General features: G+C 39.3%; 1 protein-coding gene across 1 annotated transcript; it reads right to left on the reverse strand.

The window, feature by feature from the left end:
• Positions 1–2090: 2090 nt before the first annotated feature.
• Positions 2091–9391, reverse strand: LOC127960287 (adenosine receptor A1-like). Its single transcript, XM_052559925.1, has 2 exons — positions 8813–9391; positions 2091–2757 (listed from the first exon to the last, which is right to left on the reverse strand). The coding sequence occupies exons 1-2, from the start codon at positions 9142–9144 to the stop codon at positions 2184–2186; spliced, it is 906 nt and encodes a 301-aa protein (XP_052415885.1). The 5' UTR covers positions 9145–9391; the 3' UTR covers positions 2091–2183.
• Between the last annotated feature and the right edge of the window lie 9343 nt (positions 9392–18734).

Genomic DNA, 18734 nt, shown 5'->3' on the forward strand with positions numbered 1-18734 from the left:
AGGAAATCAGGAAGACACAACGAAGGAAATACTGAAATAGAATCAACGACTTCCAAATTTCCTTCTGCACTTCTGAAAGTCACTGTGAACGACAAGAAATGGGGAGATTTTATTAGAGCCAGCGTTTTTATTTAAATCTCTGATTATGGATATTTTTTATTGATTTTAGCCAAGTAAGAAGACAATATATAAATAGTATATTTATTGTTAATATATGAATATGTGTATTAGGCATACTGATTATTTTTTTTAATAAATAATAATTTTAAGATCAATAAATGTAAGTTTTTAGATCAATCAGACTTTTATCAATAAATAAAAAAGCCTTTTAATGTAATTGTGTATGACTCCTAATAAATCTTTTTTTTTTTCTTTTTTTTTTTTTTATCCCAGTGCAGATTCAGAGAAGAAACGACATCCACGCCGTGTTTGTTTCTGTCCCTAAAGCTGAGGTAGTAGATTGAATAGTTGTGGAGTATAAAACCTCCCTTTGAGATAACTATACAATCTACTGTCTTTCTTATGGAGGCAGATTGACCAGCGGTCCACTGAAGAAACTGTGGGAAACACTTTGACCTCAGCCTATATCTTCTCTATTCTGAAGCTGTCCTCCTGTGAACCTGCAGATCTGTGTGTCTCAAGCTGAGGTAGTAGGTTGTATAGTTTGTGGGAAGGATCTCATCCTATTCAGGTGATAACTATACAGTCTATTGCCTTCCTTGAGAGACACAATGAACGAGAGTAAAAACACATCATTATAAACAATGATAGACTTGTAAATGTTAAAATTGGTCAATAAAAAAACAAATATTAGTAAAGTCTCATACTGTTGTTATATTACAGTTGTTATCATTCTTAGTTTATTTATACTGCTATTTTATTTGCTAATATGATTTATTTTTATTCTACATTTCACAATGTTATTGTATCAGCAAAGCAGTTTTGGTTATCCTAATGAAACAATACAATTATCGTCTTTGATCTATTTATCTATTTTTTGACCCTCTAACACTACCACTTTCTATTCTAATTCTATTATTTTCTTGTCACAGCTCTTATTACTACCCTTGTTTGTCTAATTGCTTCTTTTGTTCTCTTTTTTTTAAGTTTTTTCTAAATGTTTAAATGTAAATGTTACATTTAAATAAAAGGTGGCTCGTTCAGTGACTTATTCTAAGAGGAATATAAACATTTGATAGACATCATGAAAGTCACAAATAACATCTCATATATGTACTTCATAATGAAGCTTTTATTATTATTATTATTTGAAAAAAAAATGCAAAATTGCAGGCTCATATTTGTAATTAGGACAGACATATTATTGTGCACTAAACTACAGATACATGTGCACTATTAATTATCCACATTCAGCCAGACCTCACAGTTACTCAGTTAAAGCTGCAGTAGGTAACTTTTGTAAAAATTTATTTTTTACATATTTGTTAAACCTGTCATTATGTCCTGACAGTAGAATATGAGACAGATAATCTGTGAAAAAAATCAAGCTCCTATGGCTCCTCCCAGTGCTCCTATTGCCATTTGCAGGAATACATCGCTCCCAGTAAGAAACAACCAATCAGAGCTGCGGTCCGTAACTTTTTTCTGTGTTCAAAATTTACAAAATGTATATAATAAGGGAGTACACCATGAATTCATTTTCCAAACCGTGTTTTTGGCTTGTCCTGAATCACTAGAGTACACCTATAATAAGTGTTTATATTCTGACTATTTTAGATTGCTTCGGGGGTACCGCGGCGGAGTAACCCAGTACCTTTGTGATTCTTCATAGACATAAACAGAGAGAAGTAGATCCGGCTACGATGTTATTCCGCAAGATGCAAGCAGTTCTGTTTATTATCCGCTAGAGCGTCAAAAGTTACCAACTGTAGCTTTAACTACCAAAGACTATAAATATACTGTATACTTGAAAGTTTTAGTTAACTTTGTTAACTAGTAACTCTCAGACTTTGACTGAGGTGTTTTAAGGCGTTTAAAGTACGAACATTGTAACTGCAACCCAAAGTAAGATTAGAAAGGTTTAGTCTGGAAAAAAGTGCTATATATACATATATATTTCTTTAGTCTGTATTTATTTTACTATGGAGTCAGTCATGTCACTGGCTCCCCCCTGTGGACTGATTTTCACAGGAACACGTGCATCATGGCTTTTGGTGGTGTTACTAGGAGGAGTCCTGCTGCTGTTGACAAATCATCCTCCTCCAAATCTTCCTGTACTCCCGCTTTATCTTAGGGATTTTGAATGCATACACTACAGGGTTAACCATCGAGTTGGTGTGAGAGAGGAGAATGGCAAAGTACAAAGCAATGGACGGGACATGTATACTCTGGTTATAGTATGTGATTGATTGTATCGTGTGTAACGGAAGCCAGCAAACAATAAAAAGAGCCAAGACTAAAACCAGAGAGGTAGCTAGTTTGTGCTCCTTTTTTTTACATGTACTGGTTTCAGCTGACACACCTGCTCTAACACTTCTAATTTTAAAAAAGATGTAGCAATACAAAGCGATCATGACTGCCAGTGGAGGAAGAAAACAGCCTTCAAAGATGAAGTGGATGAGGTATGTAATGGGAATGACATCAAGGAACTGACATTCTATGGAGGTGGAGTTGTAACGTGTCAGTGTGTCATGGTTGTACCATCCAAACATGGGTAAGAACCCCAGAAAAGATGCAAGTATCCAGCACACAGCGGCGAGGAACCATGAGCGCTTCTTAGTGACTGTAGCCTTGTACCTGTAGAGCAAAGAAGAGCATAAAAAAAAATATTTTTTTTATGAACTATGTGCTGAATGTTGCAAGTAATTTTGCATTAGGATCTGAAAATGTGGTCTCACTTTATATTAAGTGGCCTTAACTACTATGTACTTACATTTGAAATACTCAATTGGTACATCACACTTATTTTGTACATACTGTAAGTTTTTACATTGTAGTTATATTTTATTTAAAGTGGGCCCAAAAAATCTTTCTATTTTATATTATTATAAATAATTATACATGTTTTTATAAATATATTATACTAATAATATACTATTTAAAAACAATTTCAATATTTTTCATTACAAGCAAAGAAACTGTATAAAAAGTATTTTGCTTCAAAGCAAGACAATCTGCACAAAGGTGTTGACATGATAAAACTGCTTTATTTAATCATTTATTTGATTATTTGATCTAAACATAACAGAGAATCATAAACAAAATTCTTCTTACAACAAACAAAAATATGGATCTCCATGTTTTCCACTAAAATCAACTGTTCTTGCTCATCCCCAGACTCCAGCTCAAAACAGCTTATATTGAAGGCAGTTATTTATATAAATATTATTTATTGAACAAAAATATTTAGTAAACAACAACAACAGCTGCTATGGGATCAAATCCCTGCCAATTGTATTGCAGTCACAGATAAAAAAAAATTGCAAGTGTGAAACCAAAATTTAAAACGCAAGTAAAAATATTTTGCACAAAATTTTTTATTTAATATTATCAGAATACCATATTTTCCGGACTATAAGTATAAGTCGCATCAGTCCAAAAATATGTCATGACGAAGAAAAATATATGTGTTGCACTGGACTATAAGTCACATTTATTTAGAACCAAGAACCAAGAGAAAACAAACCGTCTACAGCCGTGAGAGGCCGTTTTCAGAGGAGCACTGAGCAGCATAGAGCGCCCTCTCGCGGCTGTAGACGGAAATGTTTTCTCTTGGTTCATTTCTCTTGGTTCATGTCAAATTAATTTTGCTAAATAAGACGCACCTGACTATAAGTCGCAGGACCAGCCAAACCATGAAAAAAAGTGCGACTTATAGTCCGGAAGATACGGTAGCAAACAATGGTCACGGATGGGAAAAAAATATTGTGTAAATCAAAAATTTAATAACACATTTAATAACACAAACTTTAAAGGGGTTATTATTTTCCACATACTGTATATAATTGTTTCTCCCCTATGCCCTGACTTTCTGAAACGTGTTGATTTTTACAAAGCTTATCGTTCTGAAAAGTGAGGTATGCTCTGATTGGCCAGCTATCCAGTGCGTTGTGATTGGCCGAATGCCTCAATTGTGTGACGGAAATGTTACGCCCCTTACCATGTTCTGATGCCATGTCCCTGCACAACGAGATAAAATGAGAAGTTATTTTTGGCAGTTTGAAACAGCTCACCAAAGCAAACTTTCTGGGGGAGTTTGTTTTGGCTCCTAAACACCTTTGAGCTTCCATTAGTCCATGGCGGTTACGCAATCGGTGGGTGTGTTCTGGAACTCCACCTTTTTTGACGTTCTTAGAACAGCATTTCCTGAATACACTGGAGTGTCGAATAGCTAAGCTGGCACAAAAATATCCACACCTGCATGACACATGGCGGGCTTGAAACGGTGTGGCCGGCGGATTCAATGAAGGAGTGCTACAGTGATGCGAAGAGAATGAATGTGGAATTAAGTCATTATTTTTGTTTTATTCGGGTACAAAAAGTTCATAATGTTACAGTTGAACCACTGATGGCAGATGTGATATTCTGATGATGTCTTTCATACTCTTCTGGAGTACAGTGTAATTTACTTGGCAGTCTATGGGACAGTCACAAGCCTCCCAGTTTTCATCCTAAATATCTTGAAATGTGTTTTGAAAACGAACAAAGCTTTTAAGGGTTTGGAACAACATGGGGGTAAGTGATTAATGACAATATTTACGAGTGCTGATTAGTGATCAGTTGCAGCTGTGGCTCGTCAATGCTGCTTTATCATGTCTCTGTTTTTGTTCGTTCAGTTGTCGGATTGTTCTGTTTGCTTACAGTGTTCCTAGCAGTTCTGCTTTTCATCTCCTGGGTTCCAGTCACTCGGTTCGGAGTGGATGTTTAGTTTGTCTGTTTCTGTTGAGTTGAGTTGAGTTCCTGCCTCGGTTTTATAACTAAGTGCTCGTTGTTTTTCACTCTTCATCCCACGTCTTTTCCTACGGAGCAGTCCAGAGTGTCATTGATGATCACGCTGCTTTCAGGACGCGCTGTGCTCTGGGGAACAGCGGTGTGGGAAAGCCAATCACCATGCTGTGCCTCGTTCCAGTCCTTCACAGAAGGCTTAAAGAGAGTGTTTGATCGATCCATTTCAGGATGTGAGGCGGCTTGGAAACTGACGGATCTGCAACAGGGTAATCGTTCAGATACTTACTATTCCATTGATTTCCGCAACCCCAGCGGCAGAGACGAAATGGAACGAGGAGGCACAGTGGGACAACTTCCTGCATGGGTTGGCTGACCATGGCCAACAGGAGATCGTCGGGTTGGATTTACCCACAACTCTGAATGGACTGATCAAGTTGGCGATAAGAGTGGACAGCCATCTGCAACGTCATGATCAACAAAGATGTGCAAGTTCACCTGTGACACAGTCAGTCCCATTTCAGATTTTGAACAGATCCAGATCCCAACTGACCAGAGTGGAGAGGGATCGTCGATGGATCAACGGATTATGTTTATACTGTGGAGCGAGTGGGAATTTTGTTACAAGCTGTCCGGTAAAAGCTAGAGCCTGTGAGGTTATTGACAGGTGGAGTTTCCTTCAAGAAATCCTCTACAGCTACTCTCCTTCTGGTCAGACTACAGTGTGCCAACGCTTTACATACCTGCCAGGCTTTAGTGGACACAGGAGCTGAGGACAGTTTCATTGACACATCACTGGTGGCTCAGTTATTCATTCCGGTGGTCTCACTACCTCAGCCTATCTCCGTCTACCTCAGGTTATGCCATCAGTCACCGTAGCCATCAAACTTATCACTTTAGAGATTAGACTAGTGTTGATCAATTCCCCGCTTGCTCCGCTGGTGTTGGGTCATCCCTGGTTGTCACTTCACAATCCCCACATAGACTGGCAACAGAACACTATTTGTGCTTTGAGCAGTTTTTGTCATGCGTCTTGTTTGGTGTCTGCCTGTTCTTCTGTGTTGTGTTCTGTGTTTCAGGAGAAATCCATGGACCTGTATAATGTGCCCAAGGAGTACCTGAACCTGAAGGAAGTGTTCAGTAAGTCTCGAGCTGCCTCTCTTCCTCCTCATAATCCCTATGACTGTGCCATAGACTTATTTCCAGGTACATCTCCGCCTAAGGGCAGACTATACTCGCTTTCCGTTCCGGGAAGGGAGGCCATGAAGAAGTATATTTCTGATTCTTTGGCAGTCAAGATCATCCACCCTTCCTCATCTCCTGCTGGTGCAGGGTTTTTCTTTGTGGGGAAGAAGGATGGTTCCCTGCAACCTTGCATTGACTATCAGGGGCTGAATAACATCACAGCAAAGAATACGTATCCTTTGCCGCTGATGTCTTCAGCTTTCGAGCAGTTGCAGGGAGCTTCCATTTTTATGAAGTTGGACCTCTGCAACGCTTACCATTTTGCTTGTATCAGGGTGGGGGATGAATGGAAGACCACTTTTAATACCCCTAGGGGGCACTTTGAATATTTGGTCATGCCGTTTGGGCTGTCTAATGCTCCCGCAGTCTTCCAAGCACACATCAGTGACGTGCTGAGAGACATGGTTGATCAGTTCATATATGTTTACCTGGATGACATTTATTCACAATTACAGCCAGCTAGCCACTCCTCTGACTGCCTTGACCTCCACCAGGGTGACATTCAGGTGGTCTAGTGCAGCCGAAGCTGCATTTTCCAACCTAAAAAGCTGCTTTGTTTTCGGCTCTCTTTCTTGTGGCCCCTGGTTCCTCACGTCAATTCGTGGTGAAGGTCGACGCATCAGAGGTGGGAGCTGGAGCGGTTCTCTCCCAGCATTCTTCCGCAGACAGTAAGGTGCACCCTTGCACTTATTTTTCCCATCATTTGACTCCCACTGAACACAACTACGATACTGGTAACAGAGAACTGTTGGCCGTGAAGTTGGCCTTGGAACAGTGGCTGAGTTTGAATAATTGGTAAGAGGGGTCGGGGTACCTTTTATTGTCTGGAATGATCACAAAAACCTATACATTAGACATTAGATCCGCTCTCTAGGCAGGCTGATTTTTCCATCTCTTACCACACAGGATCTAAAAACACCAAGCCCAATGCTTTGTTTGTATTTTTGATTGTTCGTAGCGTCCGTGTTCTCCCGGTTCCATCGTACCGGAGAGACTGGTCATCTCTGCATTTGTCTGGGAGATTGTCAAAGGTTCGTAGTGCCTTACAAGGGGTAACGCCTCCATGCGGTTGTCCACCGAGCTGTTAATTTGTGCCTGAGAACTTGCGGTCCAATGTCATCCATTGCGGTCATTGTTCCAGGATTGCTAGTCATCCAGGGGTCAATCATACCGGTTATTTGGTTAAGCGACGATTCTAGTGGTCTTCTATGGCTCGAGACATTTTGTGGTTTTGTTTTGGCCTGCTCGGTTTGCACGGTTAGTAAGACTTACAATCAACCCCCAGCGGGTTCCTGCAGCTGCTGTCAGTCCCTTTGAGACCCTGGTCCCTCGAGATGAAGGGGACACAGATTTCAATACTTGGTTGACTGGGAGGGTTACGGTCTGGAGGACAGAAATTGGGTTCCTGCGAGAGACATATTGGATCACTCTCTTATTGATGATTTAAATTGACAGGTAACAGCCTACGGGAACACCTGGGCAACTCATGAACGCTGATTAACGATCAGCTGCAGCTCGTCAGAGCTGCTTTATCATATCTCTGTTTTTGTTAGTTCAGTTGTTGGATTGTTCTGTTTGCTTACAGAGTTCCTTGCAGTTCTGCTTTTCATCTCCTGGGTTCCATTCACTCGGTTTGGAGTGGATGTTTATCTATCATAATGTTCCTCGTTGGATTGCGTTCAGAGATCTGCCCATTGTAGTCCCTGTGCTGCCAAGGACCAGCTGTACATAGAATTTCAGAGTTTTAGAGTTTTTTTCGTGAATAAAGGGATTATTCACTTGCAATTGAATCTCGAGTTACAGTATCTGTCCTGACACATATTTATTGATATGTCACTTAGTGATAAAAAAACTATAATTTAACTTTATTTGCACAATGCACACTTCTTAATATTATCAACCTATTATATTATTAACTTATAATGTGGTCTATTAATTAATCATTAATAATATTGATAAAATAATTTAATTTAAATAATAATATCAGCCTTTAAATACAACATATTTAAACTTTGCCTGTAGTATACTTGCAATAGTTTTACTTTTTTCTTTTTACTTTTAGTTCATCATAAAAAAGTGGACTGGAATGCAGACTTGGGGGGGCTTCTCAATACTCAAATTGATGCTTCCTCATTTTCTCACTGCTCCGTCCTCGAGCCTGTGACCCAGAAAACCGATCGAACTCAGCTATCTTGAAGGACATAAAAATTATGCTATATTGATGTGTGCATGCCCAGTAGCTGCAGCTTATAAATGTCTTAAATAACAAACCTCGAAAACAATAAGGGCAGATTTCTTTAGCGCAGCTGATGACATGATGAAATGATGCTTGAGTGGTCAAGAATATTGCAGTGTACAAATAATTATTCCTTTGATTCCACTGTCCCCATTTTCTTTTAATGTATTCTTCCCTTATACCCTTATAAGGTGGTTGGAGCTAAGGCATGAGGAAAAGAAACAACGATGCACAAATAAGAAATGACAAGCACCCAATCTGCACAAGAGCTGACATGATCAATGAGCTTTATTTGATTATGTATTTTATTTTTTTATCTAAAGGTCGTACAGAATCTTAAATATTTCGCTTTTGCTTTCAACAAACTTTGCATGCATTAAAGTCCATTGCTTATGTCATTTCAAAGCCCTCTGGAAGCCAACTCACCTGAAAGGGATACAAACCCGCAGACATCGGTCCACAGCAATAGCCAGGAGGGTAAGCACTGATGCTTGTAGAGGCACGATGAGAAAACAACTGATGAAGAGACAGGCATGGAAAGGGATTTTGATGTGGAGGTCCACAGTCACAGCCAGAGGAATTGCCACAGCCCCAACCAGGAAATCAGCCACTGCCAGAGACACGATCAAGCAGAAAGTGGGTTTGTTCAGGGCTCCGCTTCTCCACACGGCCCAGATCACCAACATATTGCCCAGACAGCATCCCACTGCAATGAGCACTTCAAGAGAGATGTAAATGAATTCTCCACCTGATACCATTGTGGTTGCAGGACTGGAAGCCACTGTGTGAGTACTAGATTGACAGTTGCTCTTACAGGCAGAGTGGAAATAGGCTATTTTCTGACAACCAAGAAAATAAAAGCCTTCACACCTTCAGAGCTCTTCCGGAGGATGCATATTAACCCTCTATGGTACAATTAATTTATACTCATTTCCTTGTTATTCTGAAAAAAACTACGATATATGAAATTATGGGAATTAAAAGGGTAGGCCTTAAGGTAGCCAATGATGTGCTGTTTTTAAGTCACATGGCAACTGAATGTCCTCCCAAAACTCCTTTCCCATGGTCAACCTCACAACCTCACCCGTTGAAGTGCTCCAGAAATTGCTCTATTAACCTAATTTCTAAACATCTTTTGTCAAGGGGGATTTTTGCAACATCTTTGGTAAGTAAATTAGATATTTTAATTCATAAATCAATTTTGTCTAACATAGTTTTACTGTAAATGAAGAAAATATCAAGGTTGCCATGTGGCAACTCTGTACCACTATGGAAAAATAGGTGCGTTGCCATATGGCAACACTGTACCACAGTGGAATTGCAGTAATGTATTTACCCATTGGGATTTTTTATAGATAGTAGCATCAATAAAATTATCACATTTATTTAATGATTTGAAGTGTTTATTGTAGTATAGTTGTATTTATGTATAAATAACAAAATTATGTCTTCTTTTCAGAAAATGAATACAGTTATATTTTATGGAAAGGGCATTAGGAAGAGTGCTGAGTTGGCCTGTCATGGAGAAGAAAGGGAAGTGCAAATACCCTGGTTGCAGGGGGATCATCCGCATGAAGTGCAGGCAGCAAATGTGACTTGCACCTTTGCATCACAGCTAAAAGGAACTGGTTTTTGCAGGATGGACTGGAAAAACCCACACTGAGGGCCAGCTGTGCCCTAACGGTCAGAGTGTTGGACTAGTTACAGAAGGTCACCAGTTTGAGTCTCGGTGCTGGCAGGAGTTGTAGGTGGGAGATTGTGAATGAACAGCACTCTTTTCCACCCTCAGTACCCATGGCTGAAGTGCCCTTGAGCAAGGCACTGAACCCCCAGTTGCTCCCCGGGTGCTGGATCTATAGCTGCCCACTGCTCCGGGTGTGTGTTCATGGTGTGTTCACTTCTCACTGCTGTGTGTGTGCACTTGGATGGGTTAAATGCAGAGCACCAATTACAAGTATGGGTTACCAAACTTGGCAAATGTGACAACTTTCACTTTTCACTTTACTTCAGGGAGCCGCCTATCATAATACCTGTATTTTATGTTTTCATGTTCTACGTGGTATAGGTGCATGTTCCAAGCTACCATACGTTTACTTACGTTTACTTTCAAAAATATTTTTTTTTGTTGGAAAATTTGTGTATGTAAAACAATAAAAAGTTGATGAATTTGATATCCATATATGGTACAAAAGCAAAAAAATTTGTCCGTTTGCAAGCATTATAATAATACTTTTAAGTACCATTTTGAAGGTTAAATGATAGGAACCTACCTACATTTGGTTTGCACGAGTTCCAAGTATAACAATCTATCAATATCTAAAAGAAATGTCAATTTAAATAGAAAAGATAATCATAATTTAATAGAAAAACTACTTTTTTGGCCATTTTCCATTGTGGTACACTGTTGCCATAAGGCAACATTTTCCTAAATACAAAGTCAAGGCAAAGTAAGTTTATTTATATAGCACATTTCATACACAAAGGTAATTCAAAGTGCTTTACATAAAAGAAAATAATAAAAAATAATAATCACAACAATAAGATTCAATTCAATTCAAGTTTATTTGTATAGCGCTTTTTACAATACAAATCGTTACAAAGCAACTTTACAGAAAATTATGTTTCTACAATATTTAGTAGTACTTAACAGTGGTGACTGTCAGTTTGTGCACGTTTGACAGGATTTTTAGAAAAAATGAATACAAGATGTAGTCAGCTAGACGATGAACATTATTCATATTATTAATTAATAATTATTATATAATTCAGTCACACATGTAGCAATAATTGTTAGTTCTGTTTGTTGATTCAGGGTTAGCATCATCTGAGGTCCTCTGAGGGTCAGCATCATCTCTTCTCAGGTGTTCTGGATCCAGACTGGAGCTTGTGTAAATCCTAGTTACCACGGGATGTAAATCCCGTGGCAAAACATAGAGACAAAATAGAGACATCATTAGCATAGCTGCTGATCCAACAAAGTAGAATTAGTTTAACCCAAGCTAATGAATAAAAATGCACATTTGATCAGATGCAACTACAGTCACAATTTAAAAGATACATTATTCGTATGCTTGGCGAAAGAGATGCGTTTTTAATCTAGATTTAAACAGAGAGAGTTTGTCTGAACCCCGAACATTATCAGAAAGGCTATTCCAGAGTTTGGGAGCCAAATGTGAGAAAGCTCTACCTCCTTTAGTGGACTTTGCTATCCTAGGAACTACCAAAAGTCCAGCGTTTTGTGACCTTAGGGTGCGTGATGGGTTGTAGCGTGGTAGATGGCTAGTTAGGTACGCAGGAGCTAAACCATTTAGGGCCTTATAGGTAAGTAATGATAATTTGTAACTGTTACGGAACTTAATAGGTAGCCAGTGCAGAGACTGTAAAATTGGGGTAATATGATCATATTTTCTTGACCTCGTAAGGACTCTAGCTGCTGCATTTTGGACTACCTGTAGCTTATTTATTGACGAAGCAGGACAACCACCTAGAAGTGCATTACAATAGTCCAGTCTAGAGGTCATGAATGCATGAACTAGCTTTTCTGCATCAGATACAGATAACATGTGTCGTAGCGTGGCAATGTTTCTAAGATGGAAGAATGCAGTTTTTGTAACATTGGAAATATGATTTTCAAAAGACAAATTGCTGTCTAATACAACACCCAGATTTCTGACTGTAGAGGAAGTAACAGTACATCCGTCTAGTTGCAGATTGTAATCTACAAGATTCTGTGTAGTGTTTTTTGGTCCAATAATTAACATCTCTGTCTTATCCAAATTTAATTGGAGAAAATTATTTGTCATCCAATCTTTTAAATTTTTAACACACTCTGTTAGCTAAGATAATTGAGAAGCTTCATCTGGTCTCGTTGAGATATATACCTGAGTATCATCAGCATTACAGTGGAAGCTAATTCCGTATTTTCTAATAATATTACCAAGGGGCAACATGTATATTGAAAATAGAAGGGGACCTCGGACGGATCCTTGTGGCACTCCATATTTTACTGATGATAAATGAGATGACACACTATTTAAGTAAACAAAATGGTAGCGATCGGACAGGTAGGGTCTAAACCATCTTAGAGCCTGCCCTTGAATACCTGTATAGTTTTGTAATCGATCTATGAGTATGTCATGATCTATGGTGTCGAACGCAGCACTAAGATCAAGTAAGACTAGAAATGAGATGCAGCCTTGATCTGACGCAAGAAGCAGGTCATTTATAATTTTAACAAGTGCAGTTTTTGTGCTATGGTGGGGCCTGAAACCTGACTGAAATTCTTCATACAGATCATTTTTATGCAGGAAGGTGCTCAAAAATTTTTTCATAAATGGAAAATTTGAAATAGGCCTATAATTTGCCAGTACACTAGGATCTAGTTTTGGTTTCTTAATAAGAGGCTTGATAACCACCAGCTTGAAAGGTTTGGGACGTGACCTAAAGATAACGACGAGTTAATGATTTTGAGAAGTGGTTCTTCGGCTACAGGTAACAGCTCTTTCAGTAATTTAGTGGGTACAGGATCTAATAAACATGTTGTTGGTTTAGAGACAGTGATAAGTTTATTTAGCTCTTCCTGTCCTATATTTGTAAAGCGCTGCAGTTTATCTTTGGGTGCGATGGATGAAACTGAAGTGTTAGATGCTGTAGATTCTACATTCGCTATTGTATTTCTAATGTTATCTATTTTATCAGTGAAGAAATTCATAAAGTCATTACTATTTAACGTTGGTGGAATATTTGAATCAGGTGGCGTCTGGTAATTTGTTAATTTAGCCACTGTGCTAAATAAAAACCTTGGATTGTTTTGGTTATTTTCAATGAGTTTGTGTATATGCTCTGCCCTAGCAGTTTTTAGAGCCTGTCTATAGCTGGACATACTGTTTTTCCATGCAATTCTAAAAACTTCCAAGTTAGTTTTTCTCCATTTGCGTTCAAGACTACGAGTTTCTTTCTTGAGAGCGTGAGTATTACTGTTATACCATGGCACAGTATGTTTTTCTCTAACCTTTTTCAATTTGATGGGGGCAACAGTTTCTAATGTATTAGAGAAAATAGTGCCCATGTTGTCAGTCATTTCGTCTAATTCATGTGTATTTTGGGGTACAAATAGCAGTTGAGATAGAGTAGGCAGGTTATTTGCGAATCTTTCTTTGGTGGCTGGAACAATAGTTCTGCCCAGACGGTAACGCTGAGATAGTTAATAGTTAATATCAGTTATTAAAAATTAAATCTAGTGTATGATTAAAATGATGAGTGGGCCCGGTGAAATTTTGCTTGACTCCAAAGGAGTTTATTAGGTCAGTAAACGTCCTAATGTATCATTTGTATTATCAGCGTGAATATTAAAATCTCCCATGATTAGCGCCTTATCAACTGTAACTAGAAGGTCTGAGAGGAAATCTGCAAATTCTTTTAGGAATTCTGAATACGGCCCTGGTGGTCTATACACAGTTCAATCAATCAATCAATCAAAGTTTATTTATAGAGCACCTTTTTAAAACAGCAGGTGTTCACCAAAGTGCTGTACATACAATATAAAGTAAACAGTAGAACTAAAAAGCATAAAAAGAAATAAAATATAATAAATAAAAACACAATAAAATATGCAATAAATACAATAATGATTTATAACACACACTTAAAAGAACTCCTAACAGGTAACTCTCATACTGTGTTATATGCTGTACTATACAAATATGTTTTTAAATGTAATTTAAAAACAGCAAGTGAAGATGCCTGCCTAATGTACAAAGGTAAATTATTCCAGAGTTTCGGGGCCGCTACTGCAAAGGCACGGTCACCTCTGCTCTTTAATCTTGCATTGGGGGAAACTAAAAGCAGTTGCCCAGCAGACCTAAGTGCTCTGGATGGAGCATATGGCTGTAATAGATCTGAGAGGTATTTAGGAGCAGTATTATTTAATGATTTAAAGACTAAAAGTAAAATCTTGAAATCAATTCTAAAACGAACTGGCAACCAGTGAAGGGAAGCTAATACAGGTGTAATGTGGTCTCGTTTGCGTGTCCCTGTCAATAAACGTGCAGCCGCGTTTTGTACCCTCTGCAAACGTGTTAGAGATGCCTCACCAATGCCTACATAGAGACTATTACAATAGTCCAGGCGGGATGATATAAAAGCATGGATGACCCTCTCAAAATCAGTAAAAGATACAAATGACTTGACTTTAGATAATTGCCTTAACTGATAAAAACACGATTTAACTACCAAATTAATCTGTTTATCTAGTTTAAAGTCACCATCCATTAAAACACCTAGGTTTTTTACAACGGGCTTCACATATGACTTTAAGTCGCCAAGATTTACATCAGGGGTATTGATGGTACCACCAGGTCGAAACAAAATGATTTCAGTTTTATCTTCATTGAACTTTAAAAAATTAGAGGCCATCCAGGCTTTAATATCCTCAAGACATCTCAACAAAGGTGCTATAGAGTTTGCATTGTTTCGTTTTAAAGGCAGATAGAGTTGCGAGTCATCTGCATAACAGTGAAATGAGATGCCATGTTTCCTAAATATGGACCCTAAAGGTAATATATATAAGGAAAATAAAATGGGTCCAAGAATGGAACCCTGAGGGACTCCACAAACAAGAGATGCAGTAGAAGACACAAATTCCCCAAGACGTATCGAGAAAGTTCTTTCACCCAGATAAGATCTAAACCATTGTAACGCGGCACCCTTTATACCAACACAATGCTCAAGACGAGAGATCAGTATATTGTGATCTATAGTGTCAAAAGCAGCAGTAAGATCTAACAGCATAAGAACAGCATAGTTACCTGTGTCAGTGGCCAATAATAAATCATTATAAACTTTTAACAGGGCCGTTTCTGTGCTGTGGAGTGATTTAAAACCAGATTGATACATTTCTTGCAAACCATGTAAGTCTAGAAAGGACATTAATTGTTTAAAAACAACTTTTTCCAATATTTTGGAAAGAAACGGAAGTTTCGAAATGGGTCTAAAATTAGTAAGAACCGATGAATCCAGATTGGGTTTTTTCATCAGTGGTTCCACTATTGCGTGTTTAAAATGTAGGGGTACAACTCCATGAATGAGACTACTATTTACAATTATTAGTATTTTAGGGCCAAGGGTGTCAAAAACCTTTTTTAGGAAATCTGGGGAAATAATGTCTGTGGGACAAACAGATGGATTCATTTTGTCAATGATGTCTTTTAAACAAGCAAGAGACACTGGCTCGAACTGATTAAAAACAAAAGAGCACACAGAGAAAGAAGACATATCAGCAGAAGGGTGAACAATATTGGCTCTAACAGTCACAATCTTGTCATTAAAAAACTGCAAAAAGTTTTCGCATGTTTCTTTGGAAAATTCCAAACTCATTTGTTGAGATGTATTTAAAACATAATTAATAGTGTTGAACAGAACACGAGGTTTATGAGAATTATTTGCGATGACATTTGAGAAATACCTTGACTTTTCCATTTTTACAGTTTTTTGATATTTAAACAAGCTGTCTTTCAAGATCTCAGACGAAACCTGCAGCCTATCTTTTTTCCATTGGCGTTCCGCTCTCCTGCACTCCTGCCTAGCAGCACGGGTAATGTCATTTAGCCATGGTTCAGATTTTGACTTAGCACGAAGAGTCCTGAAAGGGGCAACAATGTCCAGTGCATTCTGACAAGAAGTATAAAACAATGATGTTAACTCATCAGTATTATAATGCTGAGTGGACACTGAGAAGGCCATATTTGCGCTTTTAAAAACATCAGTAAACCGTTCTGCAGTTAAAGAGTTAAATGCGCGACAGCGACGAGCAGGAGCACATGGTTTAGCACTACAGAAACAAGAAATCTCGAATAACACAGGCATGTGGTCAGAAAAAGTAGCATCACAAACATTAATATTGTTAACAGGTAGACCACACGATAAAACCAGGTCTAATGTATGTCCGTGCTCATGTGTAGAGCTAGCCACAAACTGCATCAAGTTAAACGACTCCGTGAGATTTAAGAAGTCTTTAACCAATGGCTTGGAGGGACAACAGATATGGATGTTAAAATCTCCAACAATTAAAACTCTGTCATACTTCGGCATGATTTCAGCCAGAAAATCGGAAAAGTCGTTTATGAAGTCTTTATGGTATTTGGGAGGACGATAAATCACAGCGCATAGCACTGGTTCAGCTTGATTCAGCTCAAATACAATCAGCTCAAAGCTTGAGTAGAAGTTGCACATCACACGCCGGCAGTTTAATTTTTCCTTAAAAATAATCGCAATTCCACCACCCCGTCCTGTAAGTCGTGGAGAGTTAAAAAAGTCACAGTTTAAAGGTAAAACCTCCGAAAAGGGGCTTAACTCACCCTCGTTCATCCAGGTTTCAGTCACGCACAGTAGATCCAAGTTATTAGAGGTATAAAAGTCATTTAAGATAAAAGTTTTGTTTACCAGCGACCTGGCATTTACCAGGGCAATCCTGGCCGGAGCTGGGTTAATTGCTATCCAGGGCTCACGATCCAACACCCGTAGGCACGATGTGTTAACTCTACCTCTCCGGAAGCGGGGAGACACGGAACGGGGAGCCCTGGACTCCTTGTGTGCGTCGACCACCGGTACCAGCCAGGTGTGGACAGGATCCAAAGAACGCATGGAAATATAGTTGCAGTCATCTATCTGATACTCCGCTAATGTTCTACGGAGATTACGGGAAACTGCCAGACGGGATTTAATTTTTATCAGCAGGCCGCCACGTTTCCCCCGACGTTTACATCGCTTTTTCTTTCGAGCAAGAAACGGCGTTCGGCAGAGATACGCAGGTAACTCATGCAGGTGAGGTAAGGTTTTCGATCCACCAGAATTATAAATTAGCATATTTTCCATATTTAATCTAATGTTCAGCAGTATCTGGCGATCATACACAAGTAGAGAGTCCACATTGTTAAAAGTAGTTAGTAAAAACAACACAAACACGATTAAGGCTAGAGACAACAGACGGCCATCTTACCGAACCAGTTGCCAGAGCAAGAGATACATTAGATTTCTTTTGTATGTCCGACAGTGTAACATTTAGCAGAAGTATTTCAAAAGAGTTAAACCTGTATCCTGTTTTCTGGGTAACATTGAGAATATCACTATATATTATTGCAACACCTCCACCACGACCAGTCTGACAGGGCTCATGCTTATTACAGTAGTTTGGTGGAGTAGACTCATTTAGACCATAATAATCATTTGGTTTTAGCCAGGTTTCAGTCAAGCAGAGTACATCAAAACTATTATCTGTGATAATTTCATTTACAATAACTGCTTTGGGTGTGAGTGATTTAATATTTTTTAAGAGTCCAAACTTAAAAAATTGTTTTTGTTCATTTACTTTACTTGTTTCTGGTTTAATTACGATAAGATTTTTTTTTTCTAGATCCTACATTATATTTATATTTTGACCTCACTATTCAGGGAACAGACACAGTCTTAATAGTTTTTACAGTGCAAGTACTTTTTTCATTTAAGCGGGTGAAACAAAACTCATCATATTGGTTATTTGAGAATTGTCTTACTAGTCACATGGACCGAAGTGTCCTGGAGATGTTGTCAGAAAGCAGCTCCGCTCCGTTTCTGCTGGGGTGCAATCCATCGCTCCCAGAAAAGATTCCAGTTCTTACAAATAGCAGTTTCTGTTCTTTACACCATGACAACTACCATTCATTTAAAGCAAAAAGTCTACTGAACCTTTCGTGTCCTCGTCGATACGTGGGCAGTGGTCCTGACACGATGATCGTCAGCGCGGGCGTCGTGCTGCGAACCATCTCGATCAGGCTCCTGAAGTCCCTCTTCAGCGTCTCCATCTGCTGCAGCGTGGTGTCGTTAACCCCGGCGTGAAGCACGGCCGCTCTGGGGCTCTCGCCGTCCTTCAGGATTGCGGGTATCTGCACAGAAACATTGAGAACACGAGCACTAGGCAAACAATGAGTGTGCACTTTACCTTCGGCTAACGTAGCACGGACGTGTCAGACGATGGAGTCTCCGATGATCACAGCATCGCGTCCTGTTCTTGCGGAGGGGAGCGAAGCGGTTCTGGATGGAGATCTCGAAGGCAGGAGGGGGAGAAGTCGTCGCCCAGGGCCCGGCTCGCGTCCTCCGCTGTGGATGCACCCAGGGTCCGTGGTGTCCCGGCGTCGGAGTGAAGGACATCTGGGAAGATCGCGTCCTGGGTGCACCGGGCCTGTGCAGAGAAACACACAGAGTAGACGTGGTGGGACTGTTAACAGCACGCTGTATACTTACCCTGGACTTGTGAGCGTCAGCCCGGGATGATTCCAGTGCGGCTCTCTGCTCTTTCAGCTGGGCCTGCCTCACC

This window comes from Carassius gibelio, chromosome B6 (genome assembly GCF_023724105.1).
Source record: "Carassius gibelio isolate Cgi1373 ecotype wild population from Czech Republic chromosome B6, carGib1.2-hapl.c, whole genome shotgun sequence".
In the NCBI taxonomy this organism is placed as follows: domain Eukaryota; kingdom Metazoa; phylum Chordata; class Actinopteri; order Cypriniformes; family Cyprinidae; genus Carassius; species Carassius gibelio.